The sequence below is a fragment of the Drosophila guanche genome, unplaced genomic scaffold (genome assembly GCF_900245975.1).
Source record: "Drosophila guanche unplaced genomic scaffold, DGUA_6, whole genome shotgun sequence".
Classification (NCBI taxonomy): domain Eukaryota; kingdom Metazoa; phylum Arthropoda; class Insecta; order Diptera; family Drosophilidae; genus Drosophila; species Drosophila guanche.
The window spans coordinates 2,089,088-2,106,607 of record NW_022995746.1 but is presented as its reverse complement, the minus strand read 5'-3'; the positions used below and the strand labels follow the sequence as shown (position 1 = coordinate 2,106,607).

The 17,520-nt window shown below is 46.3% G+C and overlaps 2 protein-coding genes across 4 annotated transcripts; one reads left to right on the top strand and one right to left on the bottom strand.

Moving 5' to 3' along the window:
* The first annotated feature begins 2,902 nt into the window (after positions 1 to 2,902).
* Positions 2,903 to 16,869, top strand: LOC117582566 (protein bowel). Of its 3 annotated transcripts, none has more exons than XM_034270404.1 (4): positions 2,903 to 2,982; positions 3,717 to 4,041; positions 12,866 to 13,719; positions 14,840 to 16,869. In XM_034270404.1, the coding sequence occupies exons 3-4, from the start codon at positions 12,896 to 12,898 to the stop codon at positions 16,239 to 16,241; spliced, it is 2,226 nt and encodes a 741-aa protein (XP_034126295.1). In that variant the 5' UTR covers positions 2,903 to 2,982; positions 3,717 to 4,041; positions 12,866 to 12,895; the 3' UTR covers positions 16,242 to 16,869. The 3 variants fall into 3 exon arrangements, with proteins under 3 accessions (XP_034126295.1, XP_034126294.1, XP_034126296.1); XM_034270403.1 differs by having other exon boundaries at positions 3,717 to 4,044; positions 12,868 to 13,719; XM_034270405.1 differs by lacking the exons at positions 2,903 to 2,982; positions 3,717 to 4,041 and adding an exon at positions 12,068 to 12,266 and having other exon boundaries at positions 12,868 to 13,719.
* LOC117582567 (proteasome subunit alpha type-3-like) lies at positions 7,740 to 8,814 on the bottom strand. Its single transcript, XM_034270407.1, has 3 exons — positions 8,742 to 8,814; positions 8,121 to 8,689; positions 7,740 to 8,062 (listed from the first exon to the last, which is right to left on the bottom strand). Exons 1-3 carry the CDS (start codon positions 8,769 to 8,771, stop codon positions 7,954 to 7,956), a joined length of 708 nt encoding a protein of 235 aa, XP_034126298.1. The 5' UTR covers positions 8,772 to 8,814; the 3' UTR covers positions 7,740 to 7,953.
* Positions 16,870 to 17,520: the final 651 nt, after the last annotated feature.

The window sequence follows — 17,520 nt, the reverse complement described above, 5'->3', positions numbered from 1 at the left end:
TACAAATCGAATACACAATGATTTCCTATGCTTTCCCATATTCCCTTCCCCAAAAAAGATTCAAATGAAATATTGCTTAGTTAGACACGCTCAAATATTATGATAAAGATTTTGTATAAGCTTTGACTTTGTTTTTTTGATAAGTTGAGGTTTTTTAGGACGACAGAGACATTTCCACAAGCCACACATCACGCATACTAATTCATTGTAGAACAAATAATAATTGTATAGAATATGTATATTAAATGCATTCAGAATCCAGTAGTTACTTTGTCATTTAAAGATATGATCTTTAAAATGCTGATTTCCCTTTTTTTGGGTTCAGTGTTCGTATGAGTGAAAAAGCTTCATTTTTAGTAACCAAACAAAATAAATACAATATATATTTTGTATATTTTAAATAGAGATTTCCACGATAATAAATGTATGCATTATGATTATATTATATTATATACAACACATACAAAATATACAAGCAGAGACAGCCATTTTATGTTGAAAACAAAAACAAAAAACAACCAAAGACAACAACCAAACAGAAATGAAGCAAAAAGAAAACTAAATAAGAGCTTTAATTATTAAATAAAGAATATACCAAGAACAAATGACAAATGCGTGTACTGCTGACAGCCGCCAGGGGATTGGAAATGCACCTAAATATCATTAATTAGGCTCAACGATCCCATTCCCAGCCCCCCATTCGATTCGATGCGATCCCAGGGCCCAACCCAAAACGATCTTGTGCCGTGCTCCTACCTGCCGGCCTGCCTCCTACCTTTCACTAATGTCGAGCCAACGAAGCATTTCAAATGCGATCAATGAACCTGTTGCCGGCCCCCACACTCTAGCACTCTTTCCCCACAGCACAGCCAAACAGACAGACAGGCAGACAGACAGACACCCAGTTGGCCACATGTTTTACACAATTTTCAAGTAATTTATTTTAAAATCGTAAAGCGATGCAAAATATGCACACAGCGCAAAGTAGAGGAACCAAAGCAATGCAATGGAGACATCATTGTGGGATACCCTGTAGATTTCATTGTACTTAATATTGTCCCCATCTTTATTTGCGCATCAGCAGATATGGATTCTAGCATTAGCTTATTGGGTCAATAATACTTAGTTGCTATGTTCAAACATAGTTTCCGTCGAATGCGTCTTGCTTCTTCCTGCTATAAGCATACATCGCTTCACTTCATATATACCCTTCTAATCTACATACAGATACTGGGTATCAAAGCAGCAGCAGCAGGCACACAACGGCAGCAGCAACAGTTGCTGATGGGGGAAGTCAACGACTAGCATAACAATTCGCTCGCCCTATGAGGCGGCTACCGTTTTCTCTTCTCTTCCCCTTCTTTAACTACTTCTTCTTTCGACTGCTGCTGCTGCCGCTGTTGTTATTGCTTCTGCTGTTACTTTTGCTGCTGCTGCTTTGGTTCACCGTTTACTGTTTTGCTATTTCTCGAGCAGCAGCAACAAAAACAATTTAGTTCCACTGTGCGCTGTGCACTGCCTTAATTACAGGCACAGCAGCCGCTGCTTCTACCTCCACCTCTGCTTCTACCTTTGTCTCTCTGTTTTTCGGGTTTTTCTTTTCGGTGTGCTCTGGCAATCATCACCATCACCATCATCATCATTATCGTGATCATGACGAACGTTACTCCCTCTCTTTTCGGACGCACATACTCCCTCTGTATTTTTGGACCACAAACTGAAGCCGGCCAGCAGCTCACCTCAGAAGCAATGCCAACGAAGACCCTGACTGCTTTTTGGGTCTTTTGTTTCCTTCTTTCCTTTTACCACTTGACCGCATTGATGCTGTTGCCTCGAGAGATGAGAGGTTGCACAAGACGTTGCCAGATTGTTGTACGCAAAAACAGTTAGATGGGATATAATAAATCCTATCATAGGTAGGATAATCTACAAAAAGAGGATAAGGTTCTTAATCTGTTTCAGCAATCATCAGTCCACAGCCAAACACTTGATGGAATTTTTATTTTTGAACTTTTCGCAAATTAAGTTCAGACATCGTATAAATAAGTTATATAAAACCCTTCCCCAGATTACCTTCGATTGTACTCTTGATGCTCTCGGAAAATATCAAATGATTATAGAGTCTGGAAGGAAACCAAACCCCTCCATTCACCAGTACTTCAGGTAATCTTCAATAAATATTCATAAATACACCTTGTTGGAAGTGAATCATTGCTTTACAACCCTCTTTTGTGCAAGGAAGGAAGCCTTATCTTCCTTTTTGGGCCAAAATAAATTCCGATTAGTCATTCCCCCAGCCATAATCACACATCACACGTCTATAAAGAAACAACAAAAAAACTGCCCCTTCAAATGAGTGAACAATAAACGGAGAGGACTACCCGAATTACACCCTCTCCAGTGGCCGGAACCGAACCCCTACACTGCCCCTGCCTCTTACGACCATGAAGCCAAAGCAATCTGGCAACACTCGGTCGGTGCACCACCAGTCAGTCTCCATGCTACCCTCCGTCGCACCCTCCAACGAGCAGAAAAAAAATGAAAATAAGAAGGCTGTCGGTAGTCGGTAGTCGTCGGACGGTAAACTGGTAGCGCTCTAACTGACAATAACTCGTCGTACGTATGCACGTTCCACGCTCCGTAATATCTGTCCGCCCGCTCTGTCCAAGTGTCCGTCCAGCAGCGTACGACTGGCGGACGGTTTGGGATTTTTGCTTCTTACTGGTTTTTCTCATAGCTACTACCGCGGCTATCGATCGGTCCTCTCCCTACTCGTTGGATTTCTGTGTGTGGAGAGTAAACACAGATACAGTTCTCTCTGTATCTCTCTGAGAGTTACTCTCTCTCTCTCTCTCTCTCTCTCTCTGAACGTGTTTCGAGCCCTCGTAGCTAGTTTTTTGTGGCTCATTCTTCGACTGTTGATCGTGGTTAAAGCACCTGCGCGCGGATACGTGTTCCACCGAAAAAAGTGAACTGCATTTTGTATGTCTTTTTCTCTCTCTCTCTCTCCATATCTATCCATCTTTTTCTCTCTTCTTGTGTGTGTGTGAGTGTGTTGCGTGGCTGAGTGAACTTGTTGCACAGAGAAAAGCGCTTTTCAACTGCAACTGTTGCCGCTGCGCTCGGCTCCTCGCAGCTCTGCCGCTCCTCTCTCGCTCGCGTTGTGTGTGGGAAGAGTTTGGGGACTACTTGAGGAGCGAATTGGTAGCTGCACTGGCTTCAGCTCCTATTTCAAACAAAATGTAGAAAAACACATTTCAGCTGCCGTGTATCTTTCGGTCTGGTTGTGTTCGTTTCGAGTTCGGTTCGGTACATTTCGTCGCGATCGCTGTGGGGTTCGTTCGGTTCGGGTTTTCGTGGATACGAAAGATACTTTTGTATCTGTCTGTGTGTGTGTGTGTTGTACGTGGTTTCGGTCGCCGCCAGTCGGCCCCATCTACGTGGTTTTGTGGTAGCTGACTGCCGTTGATGCTGCTGCTCCCGTAACACCCCCTGACTGCCCTCCCCCCACTCACACCCACCGCCCGCGTCTTTCCCTTTGGGGTGCTGGGGGACCGTGATCGTGCCGTGATTTGTATCTCAAGAAAGCCCAGCATTTGTGTGCGTGTTTCGAGACGTGTTCGTGCGTGCGTGTGTTAGCTTTGGCATAGAAATGTTTAACGAAAAACCACAAAGATATCATTTGTTAATAATATCTACTATCTTTTATATTATAGAAAATTCTGTGGAAATGCAAACCAAATTCCCATTGAAGTGAACTAAAACGCCACAAAAATAAACACCCAAAATAAATTTCCTGAAACTAAATCTAGTTCTGTACGGAAGTTCATTGCTAAAATTTCTTCGCCAATCATAAAACAATGCCAAGCATTTTAGAGCTTAAAAACTAACAAGAAATACCATAAAAAAACCCACAAAAAAACTTGTTCAAACTACTTCGGATACTTGGGAGCTCAACCACCAACCGCCAGCATCATAATCATCATCATCGGAGCCAGCAGCATTTGAAAGCTTGTAGAGCCTGAGGCTTTCTTCCACCAAAAGGTAAGACGGAGTACCAGCCCAGACGACAGGCCCTGCCCACTAATATGAACACTGAAATTCCTTAGTAGTTGTGTTTTTTTTGGTTGTTTTTCTTAGCTGTTTCTTAGGGCTAGCTAATTATTTTCTGTTTTATTTTTGTGTGTTTTGCGTTGGCCAAAACCAAAAGTCAGCGAGTGCTCAAACCAGCGAGTAAATAGCGAGAGAGAAAACCTGCTCCCAAAGAGACAGACAGACAGACAGAGAGAGAGAGAGAGAGAGACAACGTTGGAGGCAACTGTCGACCGTCTGCCGCAGCGGCTTCCACTACAACTGCATGTGCCACTGTCATTGCCACCGAACTCAGTGTGGTGCCACAGCAGCAGCAGCAGCAGCAGCAGCAGCAGCAACAGCGCTCTGCCCCAGCCACAGCCCCAACGTTTCCCCCATTGACAGCGCCGCTGTCTGTGGCGCTCACCCGGCTCTGGGCCCTGTCTTTGGACCGGGCTCGGGCTCGGGCTCTGACTCGCGTTCGGGCCTGGCCCGGACTCGAAAAAACCTTCGCTTGGAATTCTTTGCTTGTTTTTTTTTCCACTGCTCTGTAAACCAGTTCACTTGTAGCCAGTGCCAGTGGCCAGTGGCTCTCTCTCTCTCTCTCTTCCTCTCTCTTCCTCTCCGTGTTCCATCGTGCTCGTTTCGGATCCGGTTTTCATACCTTTTGTTACTCGTAGGCTGCAAGGGTATGCTGTGTTTGTGTGGATCTATGCAACATAAAACATTTTAAAATGTACCAAATAAATTACTTTCATTAAAAATTGGTTAAATAATAAAGTTATTGGTATCCAAAGAGACCTTATGATCATTTGCCCAATACATTCCAAATATCTTAACAGATATCTACCAAAATACCTCCCATTAGCGGGTATCTGATAGTCCGAATATACAGAGCTATAGCCATCTCTCACTGGTTTGGGCTTGGTTGTTGTTGTTGTTGTTTTTTTGGTTTTGGTTTTGTTCGTGGTCGCGGTCTTGGCTTCCTCTGCTCTGCCCTGCCATCCATCCCCAGCCCTGGCTTCAGTTTCAGTTTGCCGCGCGCTTTAATTGTTCAGAACGTGTGTCCAAAGAGGAAACGCAATTGCCGCAAGCTTCTGTTGGGTACGGCTCGCTTCAGATTCAGATTCGGATTTGGTCTGTGGCTCCAGCCTCCGCTACAGATTCAGACTCCCAGCCCCAACAGCGGCTTCAGATTCATTCCCAGCCCCAGCTGTGGCTTCATCTTTGCTTCAGTTTCGGACCCCGATCATCATCATCATCATCGTCATCTACATCTCTTGATTTCTTTTAAATGCTTTAGTTTTTTTTTCCATCTTCGGTTTTCCTCCTTTTTTATATTTTCTCTTTTTCTTGTAGTAAAACGCCTCCCGCGCTCTCACAGTCTGGTTTTTTTTTAACTTTTTTTTTTGTTAAGGTTTTCTTGTTGCTGGCTTGCGGTTCTATAAAGTTATTGGCTTTTGTTTCGCTTCAGTGGAGGAGATCTATTTTGAATGTTCATTGTGTCTGGTTTATGGGCCATTTGGTGTGTGTCCAAAACAGATTTTTAGCATAAGAATGGACCGAACCATAACATTTTATTGCATTTTACCTCTTTGGGTGGGTTTTTCTTTCATTTCGATCTTCGGTTGCAACGACTGCTGCTGCTTCAGTAGGGGGGGAATCTGCTTAATTGCCTTTTGGCAGGAAAATCTAAATTAATTAAAAGACGTTAAAAAATCGTGATTAAAAAAACAGTCAGATCCATAAAGCGAATGGAACAATGGCCACTCAATTGATCGTTTGGTTTTTTTTTTGCCATATTCGGAAAGAGGAGACACGGCAGACACGCCTCGGCTGTGGCACGTGTCTATAATTCACTTGATCGATTCAATTTATTCGACGTTCTGCTGCTTGGAGGACAGTCGTAAACTCTGAGCAGCAAATTAAATGCTGTCTCGTGGGAATATGAATAGTTACAGGTTTTAGCTAGGGCCACAAGATTGATTATTCAAGATCATTTTTGGGCATTTCATTTGGCAGGAAAAATATGTATCTCTTGGTTACATCTTAAGTCTAAACGTTGCCTGAAATTATTAACATAAATTTCATTAAATAAATCGGAATATCCTCTCATAGAAATCGCCAGACAAAAGAGTGTCTGGAAAAAGTGGCAATCCGCTGCACAAAAGAATCTTAAGAACTCTATTGATGGGTGAAATTGTTTGAATGGATTTCGAGTTCGAGTGAAAAGAGCAGCACAATACAGCCAAAGGAAATTTATGAAGAGATCCGCTTAGCAAACAGCAAAGTAGATTACGGAAAATGGGTGTCGGCTTAGACAACTTCTCGAAGTCAGACTTAAGTCAAGTGTGGATCAGTTGGCAGCGCGTTGACAGTAAGAACCAATCAATTGGAATTAAAACTATAAATAAATGTTGGAGTATCTGTAAATAGCTCTTGGCTGGAACCATCTTTGCTTTTAAGAATAACAAAGCTGATGTCATAACTTTAAAGCATTTTCAATTTCGACTAACAACAGTATCAATCCTTGTAAACGCAGACTGCAGCTGCGTTCCCGAACCCATAAAACTTCATTAGCAGTTGTCCATTTTCTGGCCCCACTTTTTCCGCACCCATCGGGCAGGCAGCCACAAAACATGGCCGCGAAATTAGCAAAGCTCTTAAATTAATGGCCAGCGCACACATAGAGCCGCAGAGCAGTTGGGTTTGGGGAGGGGAAAGCACTCCAAATGTGTAAATCTTATGGATATTAATCAAGAAAATTATATAGACAAGGCAGTGGGCTCAGAAAACCAAGCAGATCGGAGGCAGCAGTGGCAGTGGCAGTGCGCAGAGCGCCTCAGAAAAACAACAGCAGAGATCGGAGGCAGTAACTTGTTTTTCCATCTCCCTGCTGCTGGAGCTGCTGCTGGAGCTGCTGCTGGGACCTGTGCACAAGGCAATGATTATGCTAGATTTTTAATAGCTTTGACTATAATCTGTGATGCCAGAGCATTCCCCATCCCATGCCCACCATCCTCCAGCAGCAGCCTTCTGGCCGAAAGGGTTTCCAGATTAACGCATGCGAAGTGCAGGTCTCTCGTCTCTCTTCTTCGACTATAATTATAAGTCTGCCGCGCTGCCCCTGCCCCCGTGCTCTCCTCTCTCTCTCTGCTTTTTGTATCTTTTTGGTTCGTTTCGTTTTCTTGATTATTAGCTACCTCGACACACACACAGAGGGAAAAACGTATCCCGAAGGGATTAAAAAATGCTTGCCCAAGAGCATTCCTTCGTGACCCTTTTCTTCCCCGACCACTTCCCCTGCCCTGGTCCGTCCCTTCTTATTCATGGGTTGTCTGTCGTTGTTTGTTGTTGTTGTTGTTGTTGTTGTTGCATGGCGTTGGTATTTTGTAAGCAAACTAAAGTGCATATACTCAGAGCTCTCTCAATCCAGAAGATATTCGGCTGAACTACAGGGATACCCTGCATGCTGATCGTGAAGAAAGCTGCACACGAAATGAAATGAATACTTGATAGAATATCTCTCTAGCCACTTTTCTCATGTCATTGTCAAAGTTAACACCCGTTTGAACCCAAGTTAAGAATAGGAAAACAATCGCCACTCTTCGCAGATGATTGTTAAAGCTAATACAAATTTATTTTAGCGTTATTCCTGGCAGCTTTTTATGGTTATAACTTATGAGGATGTTAAAGTTGCGTTTTAGCAGAACATAAAGTTGAATTAGCAGTTGAACAGAGTTACGTTTGCGCCATTTAGGGGAAATATTTGTGGGGAAATATGTGGGGAAAACACGCAACGTTCAAGATAGCTGCAGATTTTAGTGTGTAAATATTTCGTGTAATGCAGCAGCGCACATCTGCTGTCATTGCTTTCCTTGCTTACTGCTGTATTAGTCTGTATTCAAATTTTCCTTTGGTTTGACTACCGACTATGCCCACATCCAAGCGAAAGTTTTTGTCAGCGCGTTCATCATGGACGCCGTGAATTCTGAAAAGTACAAAAGAGCCATCAATATTTGAGTCATAAGAGACAAAAGGTAACACACATTTCAGCAGCCGCTTTGACCAGCTGATCCGTAGGCAAATCTTTAAACTCAAACTTCTCCATTTCGCTCCGAGCCTGCTCTGAGCCCTTGCCAAAGGAGCAACAAAAGTGTCCCGTGGTGGTGCCTGATGGCTCAATTTTGTAGAGTCTCGGTCCATTTTTGTTATCCCAACTTGCCATCATAATGCTAAGTGCAAAGGGACGAACGGCGCTGTACAGAGTGTAGGCATGCAGAAAGCTGTCCACGCGCTCGCAGAGCAACTCCAGGGTAATGCCTCGCTCATACTTTTGCCGATAGCTCGCGGCCTCCAGGCGGGCGCGATCCACCAAGATGCTGCAGTCGCCCAGCAGCCCACCGACGGCCATGCCCATGTTGCCATCAATATTAAAAATGCGCTGATTAGCATCCTTTTCAAATAGTTTGTTTATGTTTAAGTTCTCAACGGCTAGAAGAACAGAATCCTTGCCACAAATGCCTATGACAGTGCCACTATTGTCAGCAGCTCTGGCGGCATATTCCAGCTGCAGCAGACGACCATTTGGCGCATACTGACTGGCGCACAGATCAAACTGCAAGCAAAGGATATTTATGATTATTTAAGGAGATTTTTGTTGTACTCACACCAGCGCCTTTGGAATATGTTTCCGACATTTTATGACTAAATGTTCAGTGAACGATAATGAGCAAATGATTGACAAGTTGAAGGCTTTAGCTTTGACAGCATTTTCATAGATATTCTTCCTTATGCCTAACCGAATATACCCTTTCAACGCATGGACATTGCCGTACCAACCATCGTTGGGTAGGGTAGATGGTAGATCATCATCATCATTCGAGGGACAAAACTTAGCGTCTACTCTGCTGCCACCAGCACTCCTCTGACCCTCCTCCTCACACACTCTCTCTCTCTGTCTCTGTCTCTGTTTCTGGGTTTTCTATACAAACATCAAATCCGTTTGCGCAGTGTCCATGTGTGCCCGAGCCTGCGTGTGTGTTGGTGTTTGTTTGTATATTTGTCTGCTTTTTTTTTATCAACGCAACCAAGAAGAAACCTTTCCACTGGGCCCTGGCTCGAGCTCTGGCCTGGCCTCAGATGTGTGTTTACACAAAAACCCAGCAAACGACGCGATCCCGGACCCAGAGACCAGACACAGAGTGAGGCAGCAGCAGTGGCAGCAGCAGCAGCAGCAGCACCACCACCAACAGCAAGAAAGAGGGAAAAAAAGTGGCAGCCAAATTGCTCCTCGATATCTTTTATTTTCCTCCAGCAGTAGTTGGGTCTTCTGGCGGGTTTTTATTATATGTGTGCATATGCCCGCGTACCGTCCATACCCTCAGATACTCTCACACACAAAAGATACAATATTTAAGCCTTTGGCTTCATTTGGTGGGCAACGCAACCGTTTGCGCAAACGTTTCTGGGCCCAGACCCAGACCCAGACCCAGAGCTATGGATGTATCTGTAACTCTCTCTCTCTCTCTCTCTCTGTCTCCCTTTGCTGTACTCGCACTACGTGCCGTCGCTTTTGCTGATGATGTCCATTATTTACATTAACTTTATTTGTTTTTCTTATTTGGCTTGACGTTTTTTCAAAAGTGCCGATGTTTCAAAAAGATAATGAACGCCTGGAAATCGTACATACATTGTATGTAGACACACTCACAGAGGGGGTGGGGGCAGGGGATGGGGAAGGGGAAGTATCGGTCAGACGACAGTCATAAATGCAAAAGTGAGATACCTAGAAAAAAATATAAAGTACAAAACCCCAAAACGGGTTACACATTTTCGAGGGTTTCGAGTAGGCTACCAGAAAATGCTACGTGAGATTATCGCCCTGCCCTGCCCTGCCCAGAGATATGATGGGCAATCGCTCATCTCTGGTAGGGGGGGAGGAGGAGTTCTCGCTGATTAGATCAGCATTTTGTGTGTGTGTGGTGTGTGTGGTGTGTGTGTGTGGGGGATTTATTGGATAATAAAGAGATCAGATAAGTTTTTTTTATGAAATTCAATCTAGGCAGATATAAAAGAGAATATTGGCTATGGGTTCCATTAATCAAACAATAAATGAATTCGTTAATTAATCACTTTAACCAGTTGGGATTAGTTGGGCATGTGCTAATGATAGCGGGGATTGCATAGAGATAAAAGAGATAGTTTTCCAATATTACGATTGAATGTTAGTCAGATAAAAAGTTCCCTGATCTTCCCATAAATGCATTCTAGTTATTCCCATAAACCACCCAAATTCCCTGCTTAGCCACTCCCCTGCTCCCAATATCTGGCTCCAGCAGTCACTTCTGATAAAGCCATTTACCATAATAAGAGCTGACTTATCCCAGTCATGATGTCAACTACTTTATGGAGCTAATCTGACAGCGCACTCTTCAGTCAGCCAGTCAGCCAGTCAGCCAGTCAGTCTGACAATGCCAAAAATCATTTCCAAAAATAAGAAAAGATTTCCATGGCTAGTCACCGCCTAACAGAAACGGTAACTCCAACAATGGGGCGCCTCTTCAACAGTCCCAAGAGATCCAAAGCTGTGGGGGGAGCCTACGCTCTAAGAAATCTAATCTGTGGAGCAGCCCAAACTCTGACAATCACTGTGGATGGAGGTTACCTGAGCTATGCTTTGGGTTGAGGTTTGGATGGATGTTGGTGATCATGACGCTGCAGCATTGGGCATTACGATTCACTTTGCCAGACAGAGAATGATTCTGGCAAAATGATAAGCAAAACTGTCATTGCACACAGAGACCTGGGAGACGTTGGATAGTCCAAGTAGAAGAGTTATTCGCTGTGCTTTTGCGCAACTGGTTTTATATTTAAATGAGGCTTCAACAAAACGGCATAGACAAGAAGCGAAGAGTAAGTTTTGGGTAGCGAATATTTAAATACCCTAGGGAATAAGGTTTATACAATTTCTTAATGCAAACCATCAGCATTAATAAGTATTTCGAGTTATAGCTACTGGAGTTTAATTACTTTTTTTTTGCTGTATGATCAACTTATGCGATCCAATACAAAACGATATACCCTTCCCATAAGAGCATAAAATCCCCAAGAGTCTGATGTAGTGGTTGGGCGGAGAGGGGTTATAAAACGGGCAACAAATTTTATGGTTCAGCCATCATTATGATCATCATTATCTGCATTATTATTTTGTTATTATCGTGATGATCACGTTTCCCAGTGCTCCCTCTGCCGCCGCCAGCTGCTGCTGCTCCACTCTTCTACTCCTCTTTCTCCTCTTTCGCTGCTCCTCTGCTGCTGATGCCGCTGCCGCTGCCGCTGCGGCTCGGCACTCAGAAGTCGCTCCTGTTGCGTAAATCCAGTAAGCAGTCGGTCGAGGTGGTGGGTTCGGAGTCATTTACCAAAGCAAAGCGGACGGCACGGGCACGGGCACGGGCACGGGCAACTTGGGCCGCGACTCGACTACAGTTTTTCTATCTCTGTGGCTGTGTGCCTCTCTCTCTCGCTCACTCTCACTGGGTGGGTGTGTGTGTGTGTGTGTGTGTTTATATCATTACTACTGTGCTGTGCTGCTGCTGGGTCTCCTCTTTGGAGGTAGTAGTCAGGTTTTTTTAGACGCACAATCTTATCTAACCTGCCAGCAGCACCGACAACTGCGACTCGTTTTCAGTTTAGTTTCACTCGCCGTCGACGTTGCCGTCGCCGCTGCCTGCCTGCCTGCCGTTCCTGATAATAATTTAACTTCAACAAAATTCGTAAGAAATAACAACAACTAAAATCCAAGTACAACAGCCCACGCGTAACGCGAATGTGATGAAATATTTACATACCCTGTGATAAAAACAAAAGTTGTGCCAGCATATGGGTAATGCTTCTTGAATGTGAATCAGGCGGAAATAAAGTGTCAGACGGATCAAGTGTGTGCCATTAAAGATACAAAATCTCATGATATATGGATAAGATTCAGTTTATAGCGTGATAAGAAGTGCAAAAAACAAATTTGAAGATCTTAGAACGTATAAAACCAGAGTTACAATGGGATATGATAAGGGATAGACCTTTATGATTTTTGTGAATAATCAAGGAAACCAGATATACGCAGATAATATATTTTAAAGCAGTGTAGGCCATAGAAGAGAAGAATAGAAGGTGGAATACTTGAAGGATACGAGTGGGTGAGGAACTAATTATAATTTATATTCAATAAGGAAGATAAAGAACCCAATTTAAGGATTATAGTTACACCAGAAGTCAAGTTACTTTCGGCTAGTAAGCACACATTTGCGCATGTGCAAGACGAATATACATAAATCGATGTTTTATCATCCAAGAAATCATGATACAACATTTGAGCAATCTCAATCTTACAGCAGCTGAGTTACTTGAGGATGGTCACTCTATTTCAAGCGATATCCGAGCAAAACATATCCAATTTGTTTTCTTAGCCATAATGACACACCAATAACAAATTTCAGCACTTTGGCTACCACGGAAGCTGAGTTACGCTGGGTCCAAACACATAAAATACTCCCAAAATAAAAAAAACCCACTCTGATTCCCCCTGTGCTTATCATGCTCGTGTGTACCCTATGAATGGCTCATAAAAATACACCGCAAAATAGCTGTTTATTGCACTTGAAACGTAATTAAGATAAGCTCCAGTCCCGCTCCCCTTCCCATTTTGCGTCAATTAACACGGCACAAAGTTTTAGCTAATTGTTATTTACCACCCTCAACCACTCAACCCTCCGCTCTCTATCTCTATCTGTCTTACAGTTCTAACGGAATGTGAAAAGCCTCCATTATGCCCACGGAAAGCTCATCCAGCGATGTCGGTGGCGGCGGAGGAGGGGGCGCCATACCCATGCTACGAGCCTCACGCATGGACCAGTTCATGTCCACGGTGGCTGCAGCAGCAGCGGCAGCCAGCGGTGGCGCCTCGGATGGCTCGAGTGGAGGTGGCGACTCGAGGAGCTCATCGGCCAGCAGGATCTCGGCGGCAGCAGCCGCCTACGAAACACAATTGGCCTACCAGCAGCACCTGGCCGCGGCCGGACTGCATCCTGGTCCACCGCCACATCATCGCGAGATCTCCGCCTTTGTGCCCGTGCTGCCCACGCGACAGGCACTGGAGGCCAAGGCGCGGGCCGGGAGCAACTCCAACTACGAGATCATTGCCATGATGGCCGACAAGCGGAAGGAGCTGGCCCTGAGGGAGGCCGCCGCCGCGGCTGCCATGCTGGGACGTGGTGGCCCGGGGGGTGGTCCACAAGGTCCGCCACCCGGTGTCCTGTACGCACCGCCACCCCCACCGCCATATCTAACCGGGCCCGGTCCCTCGCCCACGGGTGCGGGCAGCTTTCCCTTCCCACCGGGTGCCGCCGCAGCAGGACTCTTTCCCCCCGGCCTGGGGCCGGGCATGCATGCCGGTCTGGACCGTCGCCTGTTGCGTGCACCCGGTCGCGCCTCGAGGCCCAAGAAGCAGTTCATCTGCAAGTTCTGCAATCGACAGTTCACCAAGTCCTACAATCTGCTGATCCACGAGCGGACACACACCGACGAGCGACCCTACTCCTGTGATATTTGCGGCAAGGCGTTCCGGCGACAGGATCACTTGAGGGATCACAGGTGAGATTCGGGACAGAGAGTACTCCGGGGGAGTGTCTGCACTGGTAATTGCTGTCAGGCCCACAGAAATAATGGTTCCAGTAGTGGTGGGGGCTGCTCGAATGTAGGAATACCCTAAGGTGGTAGCAGAAGAATGAAACTGATGTTGGAGATGCTTCGATAGGAATGAGTAGATACACTCTTTCAGATCTGAACTCTGTGATCTTAAGTTTAGGATTATTATAAAACATTTCTGTGTAGACTCTAAGGGGTTATCCCTAGCACAGGTTTCGCTTAAGTTTCCTCTAAGTTTTGTTACCTAAATTCCATTGTCAATGGCTACAAATTCCCTTCCAAAATGAACTTACAAGTTCAATTGGCAAAACACCAAAAAGAGCTGCCACCAAAAAGAGCATCTGTCGTGTACCTCCATCTTTGTCCGAGTGCCACACTTGACGCTGGATCTCCATGCAGCAAGCAAAGTTAATTAACTTTGTTGGTTTTCCGTTTGTGGTTTTCGACCAGCGTCGCAGAGTCGGGAGGGAGCGAGTGTAGGATTTAGGCAGCTCTGAGAGACCTCAAGTGTCGGCCTGTCCGAGCGGAGGAGCGGAGGAGCGTGGAGCGTGGAGCGTTCTGTCTTTTGATCGCTCGGTATCGGTCCATTTGTCGTTTGTTTGCTTTCTGCCGCGGGGCTAATTCCCTCTCTGCTCTTTCGGGCTGCGCGTCAAGCATCAAAGCAGAAGAGGCCAGGCAGCAGGCAGCAGGCAGCAGAAACGAGAAGAATCTGGAGATCGTGGAGAACCTGTTTGGTTTTCGGTCTCTGAAGCAGCAACAACAACAGCAGCTGCTGATGCCTGGTGCCTGATGCTGGGGTTTAGGTTGAGGCTGGGGACAGCGACTGTGGGACTGGGGCGGCTTATGTCCAACAACAAGTGGACGCCATTGCCAAGATGGCGGCCATAAACATAAAAAAAGAATAATACCCAACAATAATATCAGTGGGAGAGCAGTTGTCTGGCGGAGCAGAGATAACTGTCAAATGGAGCTACCAACTTGGGGCTTGGTAGCCGCCACACACGCCCACGCATTCCATTCCTCAATGTCTCACCTTCCCTTCTCTCTTCTCTTGTGTTCCCTGCAGGTACATCCACTCCAAGGAGAAGCCATTCAAGTGCACCGAATGCGGCAAGGGCTTCTGCCAGTCGCGCACTCTGGCGGTGCACAAGATCCTGCACATGGAGGAGTCGCCGCACAAGTGTCCCGTGTGCAGCAGGAGCTTCAACCAGCGCTCCAATCTGAAGACCCATCTGCTGACCCACACGGACCACAAGCCCTACGAGTGCTCCTCCTGTGGCAAGGTCTTCCGCCGCAACTGCGATCTGCGGCGACACGCACTGACCCATGCCGTGGGCGAGGTTAGCGCTGGGGACTATGTGGACGTCGGCGAGGAGGACGAGGCACGTCATCTGAGTGGGGATGAAGAGGACTCCCTGCTGGAGGTGGACTCCCCACGGCAGAGTCCTGTCCACAATCTAAGCGAGTCCGCAACGAACGGGGAGAAGGATGAGGCGGAGCGCAGGCGTCTGAAGCGGAAGGCGCCCGTCGATCAGGAGGAGAGCGAAGAGGAGTTCGATGACTACGATGAGGAGGAGGAGCTGCAGGAGGCAGCAGGCACTTTTCCCAGGGAAGAGCTGCGCGAGGAGGACGACGACTTCGAGGCCGAGGATGAGGTGCAGCAGGAGGTGGCTCTGGTGGCGCCACGACAATCATCAGCAGCTCCAGCTGCTGCCACAGCTACGGCGACTGGGAAGCCGGAGCGTCAGGGTGTCACCCACTGCCATCACGAGGGTGGAGAGACCTACACCATGCGGCCACATGGCGAGAGGCAGCAGGAGGAGCCATTATCCCTGCCACCCAATGGACCACCGCCACCGCCCGGGTTTGTGGCCAGTCTGAGGTATGCAGGAGGCGCACCCCCACCTGTTGTGCCGCCCCCACCGCACCTTCAGCCGCATCCGCATCTCCTGCCACCCAACGGAGATCCCTATCTGCCGATACTCCACGTGCGTAGGGATCTGCACCACAAGAGCCTCAATCTGAGCAAGGGTGCACCGGTCCCAACACCCGCCACACCGCCCACCATCATCACGCAGCCACCGGAGACGAGTAAGCCACCGAATCAGCCGCTGCACTCGCCCCACGAGGCAATGCCCAGCTTCCTGGGCTCCATTCCCATGCGCAAGAGGATTCTGCCGCCGCCAACGGTCGATCTGATGGATCATCATGCCCATCCCCATCATCATCCGCATCATCAGCGTGCGTATCTGGAGAATCAGAGCATCTATGCCCTGAACATGTCGCGGCATCCGCCACGCCAGCTGCTGGGCAAACCCCCCAGCACCGAGACGAGTGGCGCAGCCACAGAGAAGGGTCCACCTGCAGTGCAGTCGGTACAGTCCGTGGTGGCACCACCACCTCCTGTGGCACCACCTCCCGCTCCGAGACGCACGGGCTTCAGCATTGAGGATATCATGAGACGCTGAAGATCGTTTTTAGTACACTATGACAAGATTGATTGACCCGGGGGACCGCATTCCTATAACCCCCCGAACGCTATTTTAGAGAAAAGTGCACTTTTTAGTACATTTTTAGTACAATAAACCCGCTAGACTAAGGCCTAAACATAGTGCTTAGCCAACTGTTGTTGCATTTTATAGCCAAGTAGGAGCATCCACAGCCTAAATATACGTCGACTTAGTTCAGTTTTAGTGCGAGCGTCTATCGATAAGTAATCGATTTAATCGGCCAACATTTCCTTTCCAAGCGAGTGAATTCCAACCTTTAATTTATGTTTCTTTTTAGCATCTAAGATTAAACTTAATGAGTGAATAAAATAAAGATGTACGCGAAATCGTTCGTCGATTTTGTGTGTAGGGAAAAAATGGTTGAAAGTAAAAGTTGGCTAAGTGAAAAATCAAAAAGCAAAAGCGGAAAACAACATTCCAGCTGCACATTTTTGTCTAGATTTAGTCTAAAATTTAAGTGTAGACTTTAAGGACTTTTTGTAGTAGCCTTAGAGAGTATCCCATAGCATTCCATTCCATGGTCTTCCTTGAATTTAAAATGATTTTATTCAAACTATTTCAAATAAAGTTTGCCTATTATACAAGAGACCTCTCTATGGGCTTCTTATCGGGACTCGGAGATCAAGTGAGTCACAAGAGCGTACGCGTACACGCGCATAAAGGCCATCAATCACAGTCCGCAGCCACACATCAGACTTCATAAAATAATAATAATAATACTTCAGGCACGTTTTCGCATAGGTCTTTCCCGTCTCTTTCCAGCTAGACACGACAGTTTGCGGTTTTTGTGGCAACGCCTTTAACATTGGACTCCACTCTCCGCTGTCGAATCGAATCGATTCCAAGGCAAGGCAAGAGCAAGGGAGGAGGCACATAGCACACATCACACATCACACATAAACAAGTACAAGTACGCCACTCAAACACGTAGAAAGTTCAATTAAAATGCCACGTAAATTGTCGTCATCGTCATTCAAAACCAAAATGAAGTTGCAATGTGGATTTCCTGGAAATCTGATGGGTGCCTGTGCCCGTGCCACTGCCCCTGATGACATCAATTTCTGGCTCAACTATAAAATAATTCCAAGTTTCTCTGCTGCCGGAGATGATATCATATCATACGGGGTCCATGAGGAGCACGTGATTTGATTGCAGAAATCTCTCCCCCGCGACAAGACTGTGAGAACATTTGGAAGACAAAAAAGTTTAAAGTTACCGGCAGACTTTTTTTATGGGG

Bases quoted from the DNA above. Each gene is read 5' to 3' on its own strand.
- LOC117582566 (XM_034270404.1), top strand. From the start codon at position 12,896: ATGCCCACGGAAAGCTCATCCAGCGATGTCGGTGGCGGCGGAGGAGGG. The intron at 13,720-14,839 runs GTGAGATTCGGG...TGTTCCCTGCAG, and splicing joins GATCACTTGAGGGATCACAG to GTACATCCACTCCAAGGAGA.
- LOC117582567 (XM_034270407.1), bottom strand. From the start codon at position 8,771: ATGTCGGAAACATATTCCAAAGGCGCTGGT. The intron at 8,690-8,741 runs GTGAGTACAACA...CTTTGCTTGCAG, and splicing joins CATATTCCAAAGGCGCTGGT to TTTGATCTGTGCGCCAGTCA. The intron at 8,063-8,120 runs GTGTGTTACCTT...TGTACTTTTCAG, and splicing joins GTCAAAGCGGCTGCTGAAAT to AATTCACGGCGTCCATGATG.